This window comes from Macrotis lagotis, chromosome 8 (genome assembly GCF_037893015.1).
Source record: "Macrotis lagotis isolate mMagLag1 chromosome 8, bilby.v1.9.chrom.fasta, whole genome shotgun sequence".
Lineage (NCBI taxonomy): Eukaryota > Metazoa > Chordata > Mammalia > Peramelemorphia > Peramelidae > Macrotis > Macrotis lagotis.
This window is the reverse complement of record NC_133665.1, coordinates 109,088,640-109,102,808: the sequence shown is the minus strand read 5'-3', so window position 1 is coordinate 109,102,808 and position 14,169 is coordinate 109,088,640. Positions and strand designations below refer to the sequence as shown.

Sequence of the window (14,169 nt, the reverse complement as noted above, 5' to 3'; positions counted from 1 at the left end):
GTAAGATATCAGAGAGTCCCACAGGCACCTGAGGCAGCTGTCCGGCGATCATCAGCCTTTGGTTTTCCAGTTGTCCTGATGGCAAAAATCCGCCCATCACTGGTCCGGATATATGTCCCTGAAACGGATAAGAAGATATGAGACCACCATGACACTGAAATCAGTGCTTGTTCCCATTCCTCTCCAATCTCAGGAAGGCTACAAGTGATGCCCTTCAACTTGGAGGAAGGGGGGGGGGTCTGGGGCAGGGGCCACCCCCAGCCAGGGAAAGCACTACAAGACAGATAATGGGTTACTTTGTATTATGGCATTAGCCTATACTCCCCATTCAATTCATCAAGGACTTAAGTAGAATGGCCTCTCTGGGGTTGGCCAAGGTCGCTTTTTTGGGTCTTACCAGATATATTATCCAAACCCAGAGAGTAGAATACCATTCAAGATAGTCTCAAAGGGTGCTGGATGAATTCCTTTAGCCCAACAAGACTTTTATTTTCGTGATTCCTCATGGCCCTTCCACTACCCCCATGGTCTTCCCCAATGTCTCGCCTCTCACCCTTTGTCCCACGGATGATGTGGATGCTCTCCCCAGCACTGATTCTGGCCTGAACATCTGTGGAGCTATTTGTTCCAGGAATGACAATATCTGGTGGATAAACCAATACTTGATGTTATAAGGACATCTATTTTGTTAAAATTCTTGAAGGAAGATGACCAATGCCAGTGGTCCAAAACACTGTGGAGTAATCCCATGGCTCAATTTAAAAAATTTTCTAAATTCCAACAGCCAAGAATACTTGATAAAATATCAGTTTGTATTTTTCATTTCATAAATGTACATAGTAGGTCTCAAAATTAAGGTGTGAGTTCCTTAGGGATAAAGACTGTTTTCTGTCTTCCTCTTCTTACATCTTTTATAATAAAGGACTGAATACACAGTAAGTACTTAAATACGAATCTTGGAATTGTGCCCAAGTCACTGACCTGTTGTAGTAACAATCTTCTGCACAAGGACCCCTGCACGCTGTAAGTAGTTGATGGGGAAGTTAACTGCTGGGTTGGATGCTGAGGCAGAGACTGAGCTGCCCAGTGGGACATGCCGGGGCATCATAGGAATGGGGGTTGACTGCACAGGGCGGACACTGGCCACAGGCTTGTCATCACCTTTCAAGGTTGGCCTCCTGAGAGAAGATGAAGATCAAGAAGTGATCAACATGAAAGGTCTTACTTCTTGCTAGAAGGGTTAAGTGGGATTGTTCTAGTTTACTTGGAGGGACAGCTTTTGTTAGTGAAAACATTAAAAACCAGAAGACATAAGTCTATGACTGGCTCTTACATTAGTTAGCCCCCTTTATTCAAGTCATTTAACCAGCTATTTGAGTCTTCAGATTCAACAAAAAGATAATCCTAGCTTCACAGCAGTATCATGATTATCCTATGAAGCTAACATGTGAAAGCACTTTGAAACTACAAAACTGTACGACAAGGTGCGTTCACACTATAAGGTGCTCTGTTATTCCCTTGAGATCCTGATGAACACCTGGCTAGGGACAGACTCCCTCTGACACCAGAGATTAGGAAAGGATGAAGGGAAAAAATTTAGCACTAACAGGTTCCATCTTGCCCATCCACAGGGGTTTTCAATCTTCAGTAACATCTCACAAGTCAAAGATTGTGGTGGGGTGCAATCATCCTAGGTGATCTGGTGGGGAATTTTTTCCTTCCTCTTTCCCCACCCCTCCAACACATCAACTTCCTCATATCTACCTGACACCTCTCCCTTCCTGCAGCACGGCTAGATCAAGAGGCCAGATTAATGGCAGGTGTTTCATTACATATACTGAACAACATAGGTACCAATTCAGTTACCAGCCATATCCCAGAACTCACAATCATTAGGAGGGACTTGCAGTGCCTGGCCAAACCAAAAGGGAAAAGGAAAGAGGATAAAACACAGGAAAAGAGGGAGTAGAAAGGGAAAAGAGAAAGAGAAAGAAACTTTCAGAATCAGTTTAAGCACTAAGAACTAAATGTTGCTTCTTAGAATGACTTTGGGGGAAGGGGAGATGCTAGATGATGTTTAAATCCTTCAAACTCCCCAGGATTTCAATAAGGAACTAGAGAGTTCTTTGTCTGGACTAAGTAATTATATACCCCCAGAGGTTACTTAGGGAGTGGAAATGTGAGGAATTCCTCCCCTGGCCTAGAATATCCATGTGATATAACAGTCCTTGGCATTACTGTGGTGAATATGTGAAAAATAACTTTTTTAGAAGTTCACTTTTCTGACCCTCTAGGAACCCTAAATATGATGGTTGAGCTGTACATAAGCAGGTTTTATTAAAAAAAAAAGTTGGAAATTATATAACATTAAGCTAGAACCCTGGAAATCATCTAATTTAACATTACAGAAAATTATTTCTCTGAGCATGTGGAGAAATATTAGACTGGATAAATTACTGAACTGATCCAGTAGAGCCTCTTTACCTTTTTATAGACCCTAATAACTGGGTAGGGTTTTTTTGTATTACCAAACACAGATAGAGAACTGAGCCACTCTCAAGTTAGGCAAATGTACATACTCCCTTGATAAGTCACAAGAGAGTAGATGGAAGAGTAGACGGAAATTCTACTGCTAAAGTTATTTATGTTACAAACACTGGCCTTATAAAGTCACTGTTGGGCTTGGCATTAAAGGAGAACCTCTGCCCACAATCACAAGATTCTGTCTTGGCGTTAAAGCTCAACAGTAGTGACCCAAAGAGAAAGTCAAAGATCCAGAGGCTGTGGGTTCACATCCCACCTCTGATGCTTTCTCTTTGTGTGAATGATCCTGTCATTTAATCTTGAAACTTAAAATGAAGGGACCAGACCAAATGACCTCTGAAATCCCAATCCATTGACCAGTTTCTCTGGCACAATGAATGGCTGAAGCACTGAGCCTGGCATCAGGAATATTCCCATTCAAATCCTACCTCAGACACTGTGTCACCCTGGGCAAGTCACTTTACCTTTGTCTTGCTATAATAGCAGTGATTTCCAGTGATTTCCCAGGGTTAAGGTGAGGATCAAAGTACTTACTATGGTGCCTAGTTCGTAATAAATGCTCTATAGATGTTAGCTATTATTACTACTGCACATCCCATGTATACTCCCAGCAATTGCACTGTTTTGACAAGCTCTCCTTCACAGTATTTGAGGTTGTCCTGTGGGAAGCAGCATGGGAGGAGTGACAAGAGCCTAGAGTCAGAAGGTCTTCTGTAGCTGCCTTAGTTTTGTAGACTGTAAAATCATATAGTTAGACTAGATGTTCACTGTGGTCCCTTATCTCTCAGTCCTATGATCCTATGATCACTTCTCTTGCAAAATTAACTACAAAACAGAAATGATCAGATTTAGAAAAACATGCCCTAATCCTCAGGACCACAGCTTTACAAAAGAAAAAAAAAAAAAAGAACCTTCCCAAAGAGAAAAAAATGGATGCAATTTTAAATCTATCCCAACATTTTAATCTATCACCTACTATTTGCCTACTTTGAGCACAAATGTGGAAATGCAATCACTTTATGCTTCTAGATACTCATTTCAAAATATTTAATGGGCATAAAATATAGGAGTCAAAGCATAAGAAAGTGATACATCAACGTACACTTTTTGAAAAACCTTACTAGTATATATGTAGATGTGTAAATACGTGTGTGTGTGTGTGTAAGTGTAATCAGGAAAAAATGGAAAAAACAAATAATAAAATTAACTATTTTTATAATTCCAATTTTTTTTCCTACAATCCAAAGATTTAATGAATGTGGTTCTAGTTATTTTTATACTCTAGGAGTTAATTTGACATTTTTCTTTTTTTAGGGTTTTTTTTTTTTTGCTAGACAAAATGGGGTTAAGTGGCTTGCCCAAGGCCACACAGCTAGGTAATTATTAAGTGTCTGAGGTCAGATTTGAACTCAGATAACTCCTGACTCCAGGGCCAGTGCTCTTTCCACTTCGCCACCTAGCTGCCCCAATTTGACATTTTTCACATAAGAAACTTAGAAAATAGCAATAAAAAGTACAAAATCAGTAAAGTTTCTGAGCCCTCAAATGAAAGGAAAAATTATCCTGAATGCAACAGTGTTATACTATCAAACTGTAAAAATAGACAGCGGATCTAATTACTGAATAGGAAAGTGAAAGTTGGGAACCACATTGTCTGAAAATGAGAAAAGAAATTAAGCAGTTTAACTGCACTATAATACAAAGAACCTTATCAACAGTTGTCTTTGTTTCTGCTTGAAATCTAAACAGTTCTAGAAATTGTGCCCATGCACATACTTGGAGTTCAGACATCAGTTGAACTACCATTAGCAATCAAGAGCAGAAAATGGGGATAGAATTCCCTACATTCAGTAACTACTATCCCAGCATTGCTACTGAAAGGTCTATCCTCTTCTGGGGGGCCAAATTGCTAGTCAGGAAAAGATAAATTAAACCAGGGCAGAGGAAACCTTACCCGTGATGTAACCTACTTATATCAGGGTAGTGAGGATAGCACATATGAAGTGGTTTCCAGTTTTAGGCTTCTTGCCACCAAAAAAAATTAGAAGGGCACATAATCTGTCTCCTGGGATCTAGAAGGCAGAAATTCAACAAACCCAACCTTCCTCTAGAAGTAATATAAGCACAAGCTGCTGAAACAATTTTGCTAGATACACATATTGTTATAACAATAAACATTGTGAGTGATCTTTTTGTTTAAAAATACAAATTGTTTTGTTTTGTCAAGTTCAAAGAAAGAATAAATTAAATCTTGTTTCAAACTCTTGGAAACCTCTTAGATTTAGACACTCACCAGTTTCTCTGACTGAAGGCAGGGATACTAGTCAGGCTCTGGTCACTGGCAGGATAATACTGAGCATAGGATGGACGTGTATAAGGGACAGATGCCCGTTTCTCTTCTTCATAGCTTTTTTTGGCAGCTTTTTTCTCTGCCTTGGTCAACTTGTGCTCCTTGCGATCCAGTAGTAGCGACTCATGCTGGAAAGGCTCCTGCAGAGGCAGGGAGGTTTAGATACTTCTTTCTCCATGCACCTATTCAGCTGACCCCCAAAGAACACAAAAGCTCCCACTGCCCCAGTGTAATGCAGCTTCTCTCGCTATTGGAAGGAACGATGGACAGGAAGAATTCAAAGAAGGAAAACATGAATTGATAAAGCAGCACCAAGAACACAAACACCAATGATTAAAGTGTGAATGGAAAGAACAAAACAAACTAAATGCAGTGCAAGCATAACATCAAGTTAGGTTACAGAGAAGAGGGAAAAGTGCATCTTCTAAATCCTGCCTCTATAAAGGCAGGATTTAAAAGAAGGGTGGGACACATTCAATGCACATGTATCAATTCCCTGGTGGATAGCTTTGTTGAACTGCTTTTTTCTTTTTCTCACAGGTCGGCAGAGTAAGGAACAGTGATATAAAGTGATATAAGTGATGTAAAAGTGATAAAAGTGATATAAAAATAAAAGACATCAGAATATATGTTTTAAAAATTGGGAGTTAAGCAGGTGGATCTATTCTTCCAGAGGTAGCAATGAAAAACTGCTTCAAAACAGAAACAAATGCAGTTTTGCTTTCTCCTACTGAACACATATTTTGCAATTCTAAGAAAAAAATGGATATATGGCCCCACTATGACCTATATTCCCGAGACATAGGCAGATAAGGGTTCTATTATTCTTTCTCTCTACACAAACTACCACTACTAGAAAAGCATTATTAAATCACAAGTTCCTAAGAGAGGAGATATGTTACTTGGCATCAGGGATGTCTCCTTTTTTATATATCCTTTCAGTAGAGTACATACACTAAATAGGGTAGGGTACACACCTTGGTGATGAGGTGAGGGTACTTGAGACAGGCAAGCTGTAAGACAGAGTCCTTGATTTTACTCATGTTTAATGCCAACTGGGTAGGGTCTGGTTCCTCTTCTACAAAATGCAACAAGTTTTCTACTTCCCTCCGGGTGAAATTCAGCACTGGATTTAAATCATCTACCACTCGATCTGAAAAGGGAGATGACATAAGGTGTGTCAGGGAAGCAATTTAAGAAATTGATTACAAATGCAAAATCACAAAACCGGAAAAGGTAAAATTCAAGTCTTCAAATTGCAGCATCAATTCAGCCATATTCCTCATTATAAGACAGAATGACAAAAGAAGGTCCTATTTAGGATGAAGGCTGTAGGAAATCCTAAGTCTAAGGGAAGGTATGAAGAGACATGCCAGTATGGCATCGACTGAATATTTCGCCATCAATAATTCAACAAATTAAAAGTCAAAGCCCTTCATAGGAGCTTTCTTAAGGCCTCCAAGATAGAGAAGTTAGTAATAGGTTAAAAAAGACCGTAAACTTTCAAAGTTCAAAGCCAAAACTCTTATGTTCTCCTTTCTCTCTACCTTTAACATCCTTCTACCCTCTAGCTCATGGACACCATGTTATGGGTGTCTCAGAGAAACTGGGAGGTGACCCACCTGACATTCCCTGTTTGGAAATCTGCCGGTCATAGATTTTCTTCTCCAGAGTGTAGTCAGACACCAGACGGTAGATATGACAAGGCTTCTTCTGTCCATAGCGGTATACACGACACACTGCCTGAGCATCATGACAAGGGTTCCAGGAGGCATCAAACACCACAACTCGGTTGGCACCAATCAGATTCACACCCAAGCATCCAGCTCTTTAAAATACAAGTCAACAAGCACCAGACTCATCTACAGAAGAGTATTGACTTATAAGGGAAATTTGCAAATCAGTTTTCATTTTATTATTGCCTCTTATAGCCCTTAAAACAGAATAAATTACTCCTACAAACACAGTATCCTACTTTGCTGTGCCTCAGAAAAACTCCATTATTAATGTAGTTATTGGAACCTAAGACTGTTCCCTACCCCCTAAAGGTGTTATTTGTCCTTCATTTTCTAAGAGGACCAATGACATCACAGGAAATGTCATGTGGGTGAATTGGGTTTAAGTGAGGCAGAACTGAACAGTTGTCAGCTCCTCACAGGACAAATGTCAAGATGATGAGCCTAGATGTAGAGGAAGACCTTGGCATCTTTTGATACATGACTAAACTTTTAAGCATTCCAAAATACCTATCTTGAACTGACCTTATGGCCATTGAAACAAATTGTTCTCATTCACCCATTTCCCTGGGGGAAGTCTTCACAAATTTGGGATAGACATTCTCCCAAATCACAGACAGGTTTGAGGCCTATTGATTACCCTGGTTTAGCCAGTTTGCTGAGATAGTTTACCAGGATGTGGCCAGTGCATATGCTACAGCTTCTTGGAGTCACAGGTGAGAGTTTGGTGAAGGTAAACCCTAAAGGTGGATGAGTAGCCCTGAAAAGAGCTTGGCAAATTCTCATACCAGGAGTGCTAGTCTTCTTGAACACCCCATTCAGTGCAGCCCTTGGGTAATGGCCAAAGAGAGATCCTTTGAGATTGGCAGTCCTTTTAAAATGCTTATCTATTCATCTCAATTGCTGGTATAAGACAGGGAAGGTAGGCATAACCATCCTGAAGAAGCCTCCTCTGAAATTTAAGAAACTAGACCTCTCATAAACAGAAAATCATCACAAACAACTGATCCTTCCCTCTACCACTTTCTACAGCACCTTTCTTTCTTGACTTTCCACCAAGACCGAAATATTCTCTTTTCTGTTTTTTCCCTAAATCAAGGACCAAATTAAAGAACAAGGCAGCTTTTGTGGTCGATACTCTAAATGGTGAGTGACCCTTTCAAGCTGAAATGTTTGAGGAAAGAGTTCAAAAATGGCTCTAGTCACTGCTAAATTCCAACTTCAGCTCCCCAAGACCCTACTCACCGGGTAGAGAGGAGAAAGAGCCAGACCGAGCTATTGTTAGGATCATTAAATTGGTTGATAAGACGCTCCCTTTCAGAAGCCGAGGTGCTGCCATCTAGTCCTGGAAAGGAAAATGGCAAGAACTTGGATGATACAGGACTGCCATAAATACACAGAGACTCAATACACTATATCCTTTCCCATCTACCAGGACTTCAGGTATTATCTTCTTCTTTTTTTTTTTTTTGACAATGGGGTTAAGTGATTTGCCCATGGACACACAACTAGGTAATTATTAAGTGTCTAAGGCCAGATTTGAGCCCAGGCAGGTTTTTCTGACTCTAGGGCTGGTGCTCTATCCACTGTACCACCTGGCTGCCCCAAGGTGCTATCTTTTTAATGGACAGATTAATACACCCACTAGGAAGAGATAGGAGAAAATTATCCTCATGAAGAATCTTAGAGTGGGAGGCAGCTAGGTGGCACAGTGACTAGAGCACCAGCCCTGGAATCAGTAAAATTCTGGCCTCAGACACTTAATAATTACCTAGTTGTGTGACCTTGGATGAGTCACTTAACCCCATTAACTTGCAAAAATGTAAAAAAAAAATCTTAAGAATGGAAAGCTAACAACAAAGTAATGTTCAGAGTAGAACTCACCTCTCCCAAGAAAAAAATGCCATACCCCCAAGACCTAGAGGTACTCAATGGAAAGTTCCCCTCCTCTACCCTCTGGCTTTCTGAACATACAGTGTATGTTCAGAAAAAAAAAAATGATATAGAGCAGAATGTGGTCAAGCCAAGGATATCTTAAAGTTGGCACAAAAGTTGGTCAAGGCACCCAAGAAAAAGAAGGGAAATTATTGTGAGCCTATTTATATTCTAGAATTAATACATGGCAGCAAGACAAGAGTCACTTTGGGACTGGTTCTAGTAACAGACTGGGATCCAGCAAGCCATGGGCTGTAGTTCATGAGCTCAATCATATTAGTCTTTTATCTTAGTAAAATGGATAAAAGAACGCTAACTTGGACTGATGAATTAGCAGCACCATAATTATGAAGTTCTCTGCAATCATTTATCATGACATTTGTGCAGGACATTATGGAAAAGAAACTTAGTCATAGACCAACAAAGTACACCACAGACAAGCAAGAAGATACTTCTAAATATGGAAGAACCCTCCTAGTTTAGCATTGAAGGCTCTCCAAAATTTGATTCCAATCTATTTTTTTCATTCACAACTTTTTCTCTATTATTTCTCAAAAGGAATATACTGAGTGTGCTGGTGTACACTTATAATCCAAGTTACTGAGGAAATTGAAATTGGTGGATCTCTTGAAGCTCAGAAGTTCTGAGCTACAGCGGATCGTGCATCAATATGTTGAACTCATGGAAGTGATGAGGCCCCAGACTGCCCAAGGAGGTCAGAAATGGAAAGTGAAAACTGTTGCTCAGAATTAGAATCAGCCTGTAAGAAGTAATTGTATTTTTAAACTGAATGGGATGGAGGGAGGAAGGGGAGAGGGAATGAAGGAGGCTTTCCTCCATGCTTGTTCATACCATTTCTCCTACTTCAAATTTTCTCACTTATTTAGAGCTGGAAAGAATCTTAAAAACCATCTGGTCAGACTCCTTCATTTTATAGATAAGGGACTTAGGCTTAAGAAAGTTTAATTCAGGTAGTGGCAGAAATGAGATTTGAATTCACATCTCTTGCCTTCTCTTAATCTCTCCAATCTCATTCATCTTTCACAGTTCAACTGAGGTCACCCTCTTCCATGAAGGCATCCCTGACTGCCCCACCCCAGAGTGATCTCTCCCTTCTCTCAATTTCTAGGGCACTGATTACCTATACCACTCATGGGATACTTAAAATATAATGCCTAGTATGGTGCTTTGCACTATATTATTGGGCCAATAATTATCAGGTGATTAATTAACCATGCATGCTCAAATGAGCATAAAAAGAACAAGATAGAGGACTAAGGAAAGTGAAAGGAAAAGAAAAAAAAAAGGAAAGAGGAGAAAAATGCCATTCTAACAGACATTCCCCACAATGTTATGCAATCAAGAGGAATGAACTCACGGTAATAGCTGAGATTTCGAACCCAGTTCTGAACTCCTTGCCCATCTGAGCCAGGCAGGCAGGGCATTAGTCTCTTGGCCAGGAACTCCTCAATGACAGACAAGGTGGAAAGGCTCTGACTGCAAAGAATAACAGGTCATCTTGATGAAACCTGTGTAACGGCATTTTTGTCCAAAAGCAAAGTTTCTTCAAGTATTCATAGATGCTTCCTGCCCTTAAAAAATAAATCTACCATCCCCAAACACTTAACACAAAAGGGTCTCTGAGAGGTCCTTTTCTCAGCCAAGAATCCAGGTGTAAAGATCACATTTAAACAAAAAAATTTATTTTCTTCATTTCAGATTTGTATAAAAATCATTCTCTCCATACCTATAAGCCCAGAAACCAAAAAATAAATCTCCATCCTTGTTTCTGTCTCTCCTCCTATATTTATGCATCATCAAGCCAAAGAATCAACAGTTAGGTACCATGTCTGGTAGTTGAGTGCTCAGGCAAATCAGAACTCACTATGGTGCTATGAGCAACCTCATAAATCCTTCCAGAGGAAGTTGATGTTTTATGGCCTTAAAGGCATGTCTTTTCTCGACCCTGCAGTCTGCAAAATGAGTACCAGAATTCTATTGGGAAAAAGTACCATGCAATTTTACACTTATCTGGCATGGATTTGACTCTAATCAAGACAGATTATGAAAGATAAACCAAGAAGCTGACAGTCTTCAGTCACATTCACATAGCTGCTGATATCTGATTCTGTTATAAAAAATATTCAATAAGATATTTTACCAAAGTATATGATGCAATGGGAAAACTCCCCAGATTTTAACTACCATTTTCCCCTCAAATCCTTCCTGGGTGATACATTTCAATAGATGAAGACCTCACTTGAAATCTGTTAAAAAAAAAAAGTTAGCTCCTATGAGGGCCAGCACAGCCCTTATATCCTCATGGATTAGTCTTGTTATATGCAAAGAAATGGGATCCCAAGCTTTTAAAACTTCCTTGAGAGAAAAAGGCATACCTGAAGGAAGATTCAAATGGTTGAAACACTGGAAAAGTTCTACAACTTCTTCTAAGAAGAAATTTCATTAATAATAAAGGAGAAGAATTGTAATGATAGAGGTCAGCTCTAAAGATATAAGATGACACATCCTGCTGCTCTTTTGTATTGATATGTAGGCCTACAGGTATGAAATATGTTAGATTTTTTTCAATGTGTTCATTGGTTTTGATTTTTTTCCCCCTCTTTTTCCTCCAATTTTTTGTTATAAGAGATGACTTCACTGTAAGGAAAAGGAAAGGGATACTAAAAGAGAAGGAATACTACAGGAAATGTATGTGATGAAAAATAAAGATAGGAAAAACACAAAAACAAGAGAAAAAAAATTGAGGAAAAGTAAAACAGAAAAAGGACAATCTCATATTGGTGGGTGAGAGGAAGGAACACCTGTCTCATTCTGTTACTTCCTCCATTTCCTTTGGAAATATGATGTGGAATCTCTCCAGGGTTCCCAGGGAATAGTGAATACTCTCACCTGAATACAAGGATCTTGTCTCCAAGTTTCACACTTTCTTCAATTAAGTGGAAGAGCAGCACCATTTTGGGTGAGTTCTCCAAGACTCCCTTCTGATAATCACACAGGATGTCCTTGGCCTAAAACAGAAGTAGTGATAAGCTCAGAGCTGTTCCAAAGCCAGTTTATTATAAGCAGCCATTGCCTCATGATAATTTCTAACTAATTGCATTCTTACTATTATTTGGCAAAAGATTAAAAACTGTTCCTGTCTACTCTGAACTTTTCTTCCCACAAATACTTCTGAAGTACTAACTATATGGAAGGTAAGAGGGACCCTGTCTCACTCCTCCTTATCCCTCTTCTTCATCCTGTGACCTTCAGACTTTCTATTCATCAGTGCTCCCTCAACCCTGGTTATCATTCTAGCCTTAATTTCATTTTCCTTTCATGCCAATCTTGAACCTATGGTGAATAAGATCAGAAAGTACTTTTTATTTACCTTGAATCTATTTTCTACATTCCTCCTGTTTTCACCTAATAGAAGTTAAGCTCTTTGAGGACAAAGACCGTTTTGTATTTACCTTGGCACCCCCTAGAGCTTAGCATGTTACCTAGCATATCAAAGGCATTTAATGAATACAAGTAAAATGGGTCCTCAAAGTGCTGGCATACAGGTCAGTGAGAGACCAGTTTTGTTGAACTCACCCATTCGTAAGTGACAACCTGGTTGGCTCGCTCTTGAAAGGGGTTGAAGCCTCCTACCCCCTGTAGGTATTTGCTGTTCGTTGCCTCTCCTCCTGAGGGTGCCAAGGTGCTGCCCTCTGTTTTGACCTTAATTCCCTGCGTCTGGCAGCGGGCATTGGTCCCAGCTGTACTGAGGTCTTCTACATCCAAGTCTTGCTCATTGGCAAGGTTCTCTTTCTGAAGGGCTTCATGCAGCACATCAGGATGATTCCAGATCTGAGATCCACCAAAAAGGAATAAGAAAGGAGAAGGAATAAGTCTCACCTACTGCCATTCCTCCCTCTTTTCCTTCTACTCCTAGCTCCTGCTGGCCATATATGTACACATATACATACATACAAGAAACAAGTTTAACAGGTTCTAGTTGTCACAGTATAATTCATAGAAATGAAAGATATGAAAGGCTATTAGGAGACTTTTTAATGATATAAAAACAAAATGTATTTTTAAAAAAAGAAATGAGAGATTTGTTCTTGAGGGATTAGCTCTTTTGCTCAGCCTATTAGCAAGCCTGAGTCAACAGTTAAAAGTTTTGTTTCTGTTTGTTTCACTCTCTGGCCTTGGGAAGTTAGATACTTGATGACTAAGAATCTCCAAATATACAACAAGACCCATCTTTGACAGACACAGTATAAGTGAGTAATGGATTACTGTTCTGGAGATGTTCTAAATTCTAATGTATGCATGAAATTCCTGGCAGGGGCATGGAATTCTCTGGTGTAGTCTTGGGGAAAATATTACTACCAGAGTCACGAAAACTGTACCTCCCTAATATGAGGCTGTGGAGACTTAACTGAGGGGCAAATACTTCAGAACTTCATATTCACCTATCTTTATGTTTGATTTGGCTAAAGCAACTTAGTGATTTGAATGAAGTAACTTTCCATGGGAAGTAAGAATTAAACAGCTCAAACTCAACTGCTGTTATCAGACTGAAAAAGTTTTCCCCCTTGAAGACACCACTGCATTTCTCTCAGAAGGGCTTCTTAAGTCTTGCCTAGAGTTGTTAAAAAGAAACCAGAGGGGTTTTCTTCTTGTTTATGCTCATAGGGCTTCTGGACAAGGGTGCTTTGGCCTTACACTGTCCCCAAACTCAGGAAACACAGCCTGAAGAAAATTCTAATTCAGCTCAATGATGAGATGAAAAAAAAAATGCCCTAAAGAACCTCTTTAAGCTATGGACTTCTCTAAACCTCCCTGTTACAGACACCAAGGGTTGGTTGGCTGTGCTCTACTCATTTTATACAGGGAAAGAAGATGCACAAAGGGGAAGTTCTCTTTCTGGGGTGACTGGCATTCAGAACCCGCTGATCTTCCAGGCCTGCCTGACCACTAAGACAGCAGCACTCTTTTTTTACTTTCTCATTCAGTAGGCAGACACTAACTAGGACATTGGTCAAACATTCCATCAACACCAATTTCAATTACATCTTCCTAAAGGACTCCTGTCTTTCTTATTCTTCCTACCTACCTTGCAGCATACACAGAAAGCCTTGAGAGGGTTGAGTCCCAGCCAACCACTGTTGCCAGCATCTCGGAAACGATTCATGAACTCTGTGTACAAAGCCCGTTGGATTTTGGACAGCCTCACTAGGATTACATGCTCTTCTTTGTATGGAAGCTGTATCTTCAGCACACTGTGGCCTCGCCTACAGAAGCAATGCCAAAAGGAGAGTGAAGAGGCAATAGAAGGCTGATACAGGATAAAAAATATTCATAGTTAGCCTTCCTTTTAGGGACCTTTCTAATTTACTATGGCTATTCTTTGGTGAATTATAAATCAAACTTTAATCAAGCACTCAAAAAACATTTACTAAGCAATGAAACTAAGCAATAATGCCAAGCATTGGGAGATACAAATGTTGTTGTTCAGCCTTCATTTTTAAAATTTTTTTATTTATTTAAGATAATGGGATTAAGTGACTTACCCAAGGTCGAACAGCTAGGTAATTATTATGTATCTGAGAC

The 14,169-nt window shown here is 39.7% G+C and overlaps 1 protein-coding gene across 10 annotated transcripts in view; it reads right to left on the bottom strand.

Moving 5' to 3' along the window:
• The window catches only part of RAD54L2 (RAD54 like 2), a 248,935-nt gene that overhangs the window by 13,724 nt on the left and 221,042 nt on the right, over positions 1-14,169 (bottom strand). For all 10 annotated transcript variants that reach the window (XM_074198071.1, XM_074198070.1, XM_074198075.1 and 7 more), the window contains 11 exons: positions 13,673-13,850; positions 12,163-12,417; positions 11,476-11,594; positions 9,944-10,062; positions 7,876-7,975; positions 6,517-6,722; positions 5,872-6,047; positions 4,838-5,034; positions 982-1,178; positions 554-643; positions 29-118 (listed from right to left, as the gene is read on the bottom strand). In XM_074198071.1, the coding sequence (XP_074054172.1) occupies positions 29-118; positions 554-643; positions 982-1,178; positions 4,838-5,034; positions 5,872-6,047; positions 6,517-6,722; positions 7,876-7,975; positions 9,944-10,062; positions 11,476-11,594; positions 12,163-12,417; positions 13,673-13,850 (1,727 nt within the window). The remainder of the gene's footprint in view (positions 1-28; positions 119-553; positions 644-981; positions 1,179-4,837; positions 5,035-5,871; positions 6,048-6,516; positions 6,723-7,875; positions 7,976-9,943; positions 10,063-11,475; positions 11,595-12,162; positions 12,418-13,672; positions 13,851-14,169) is intronic.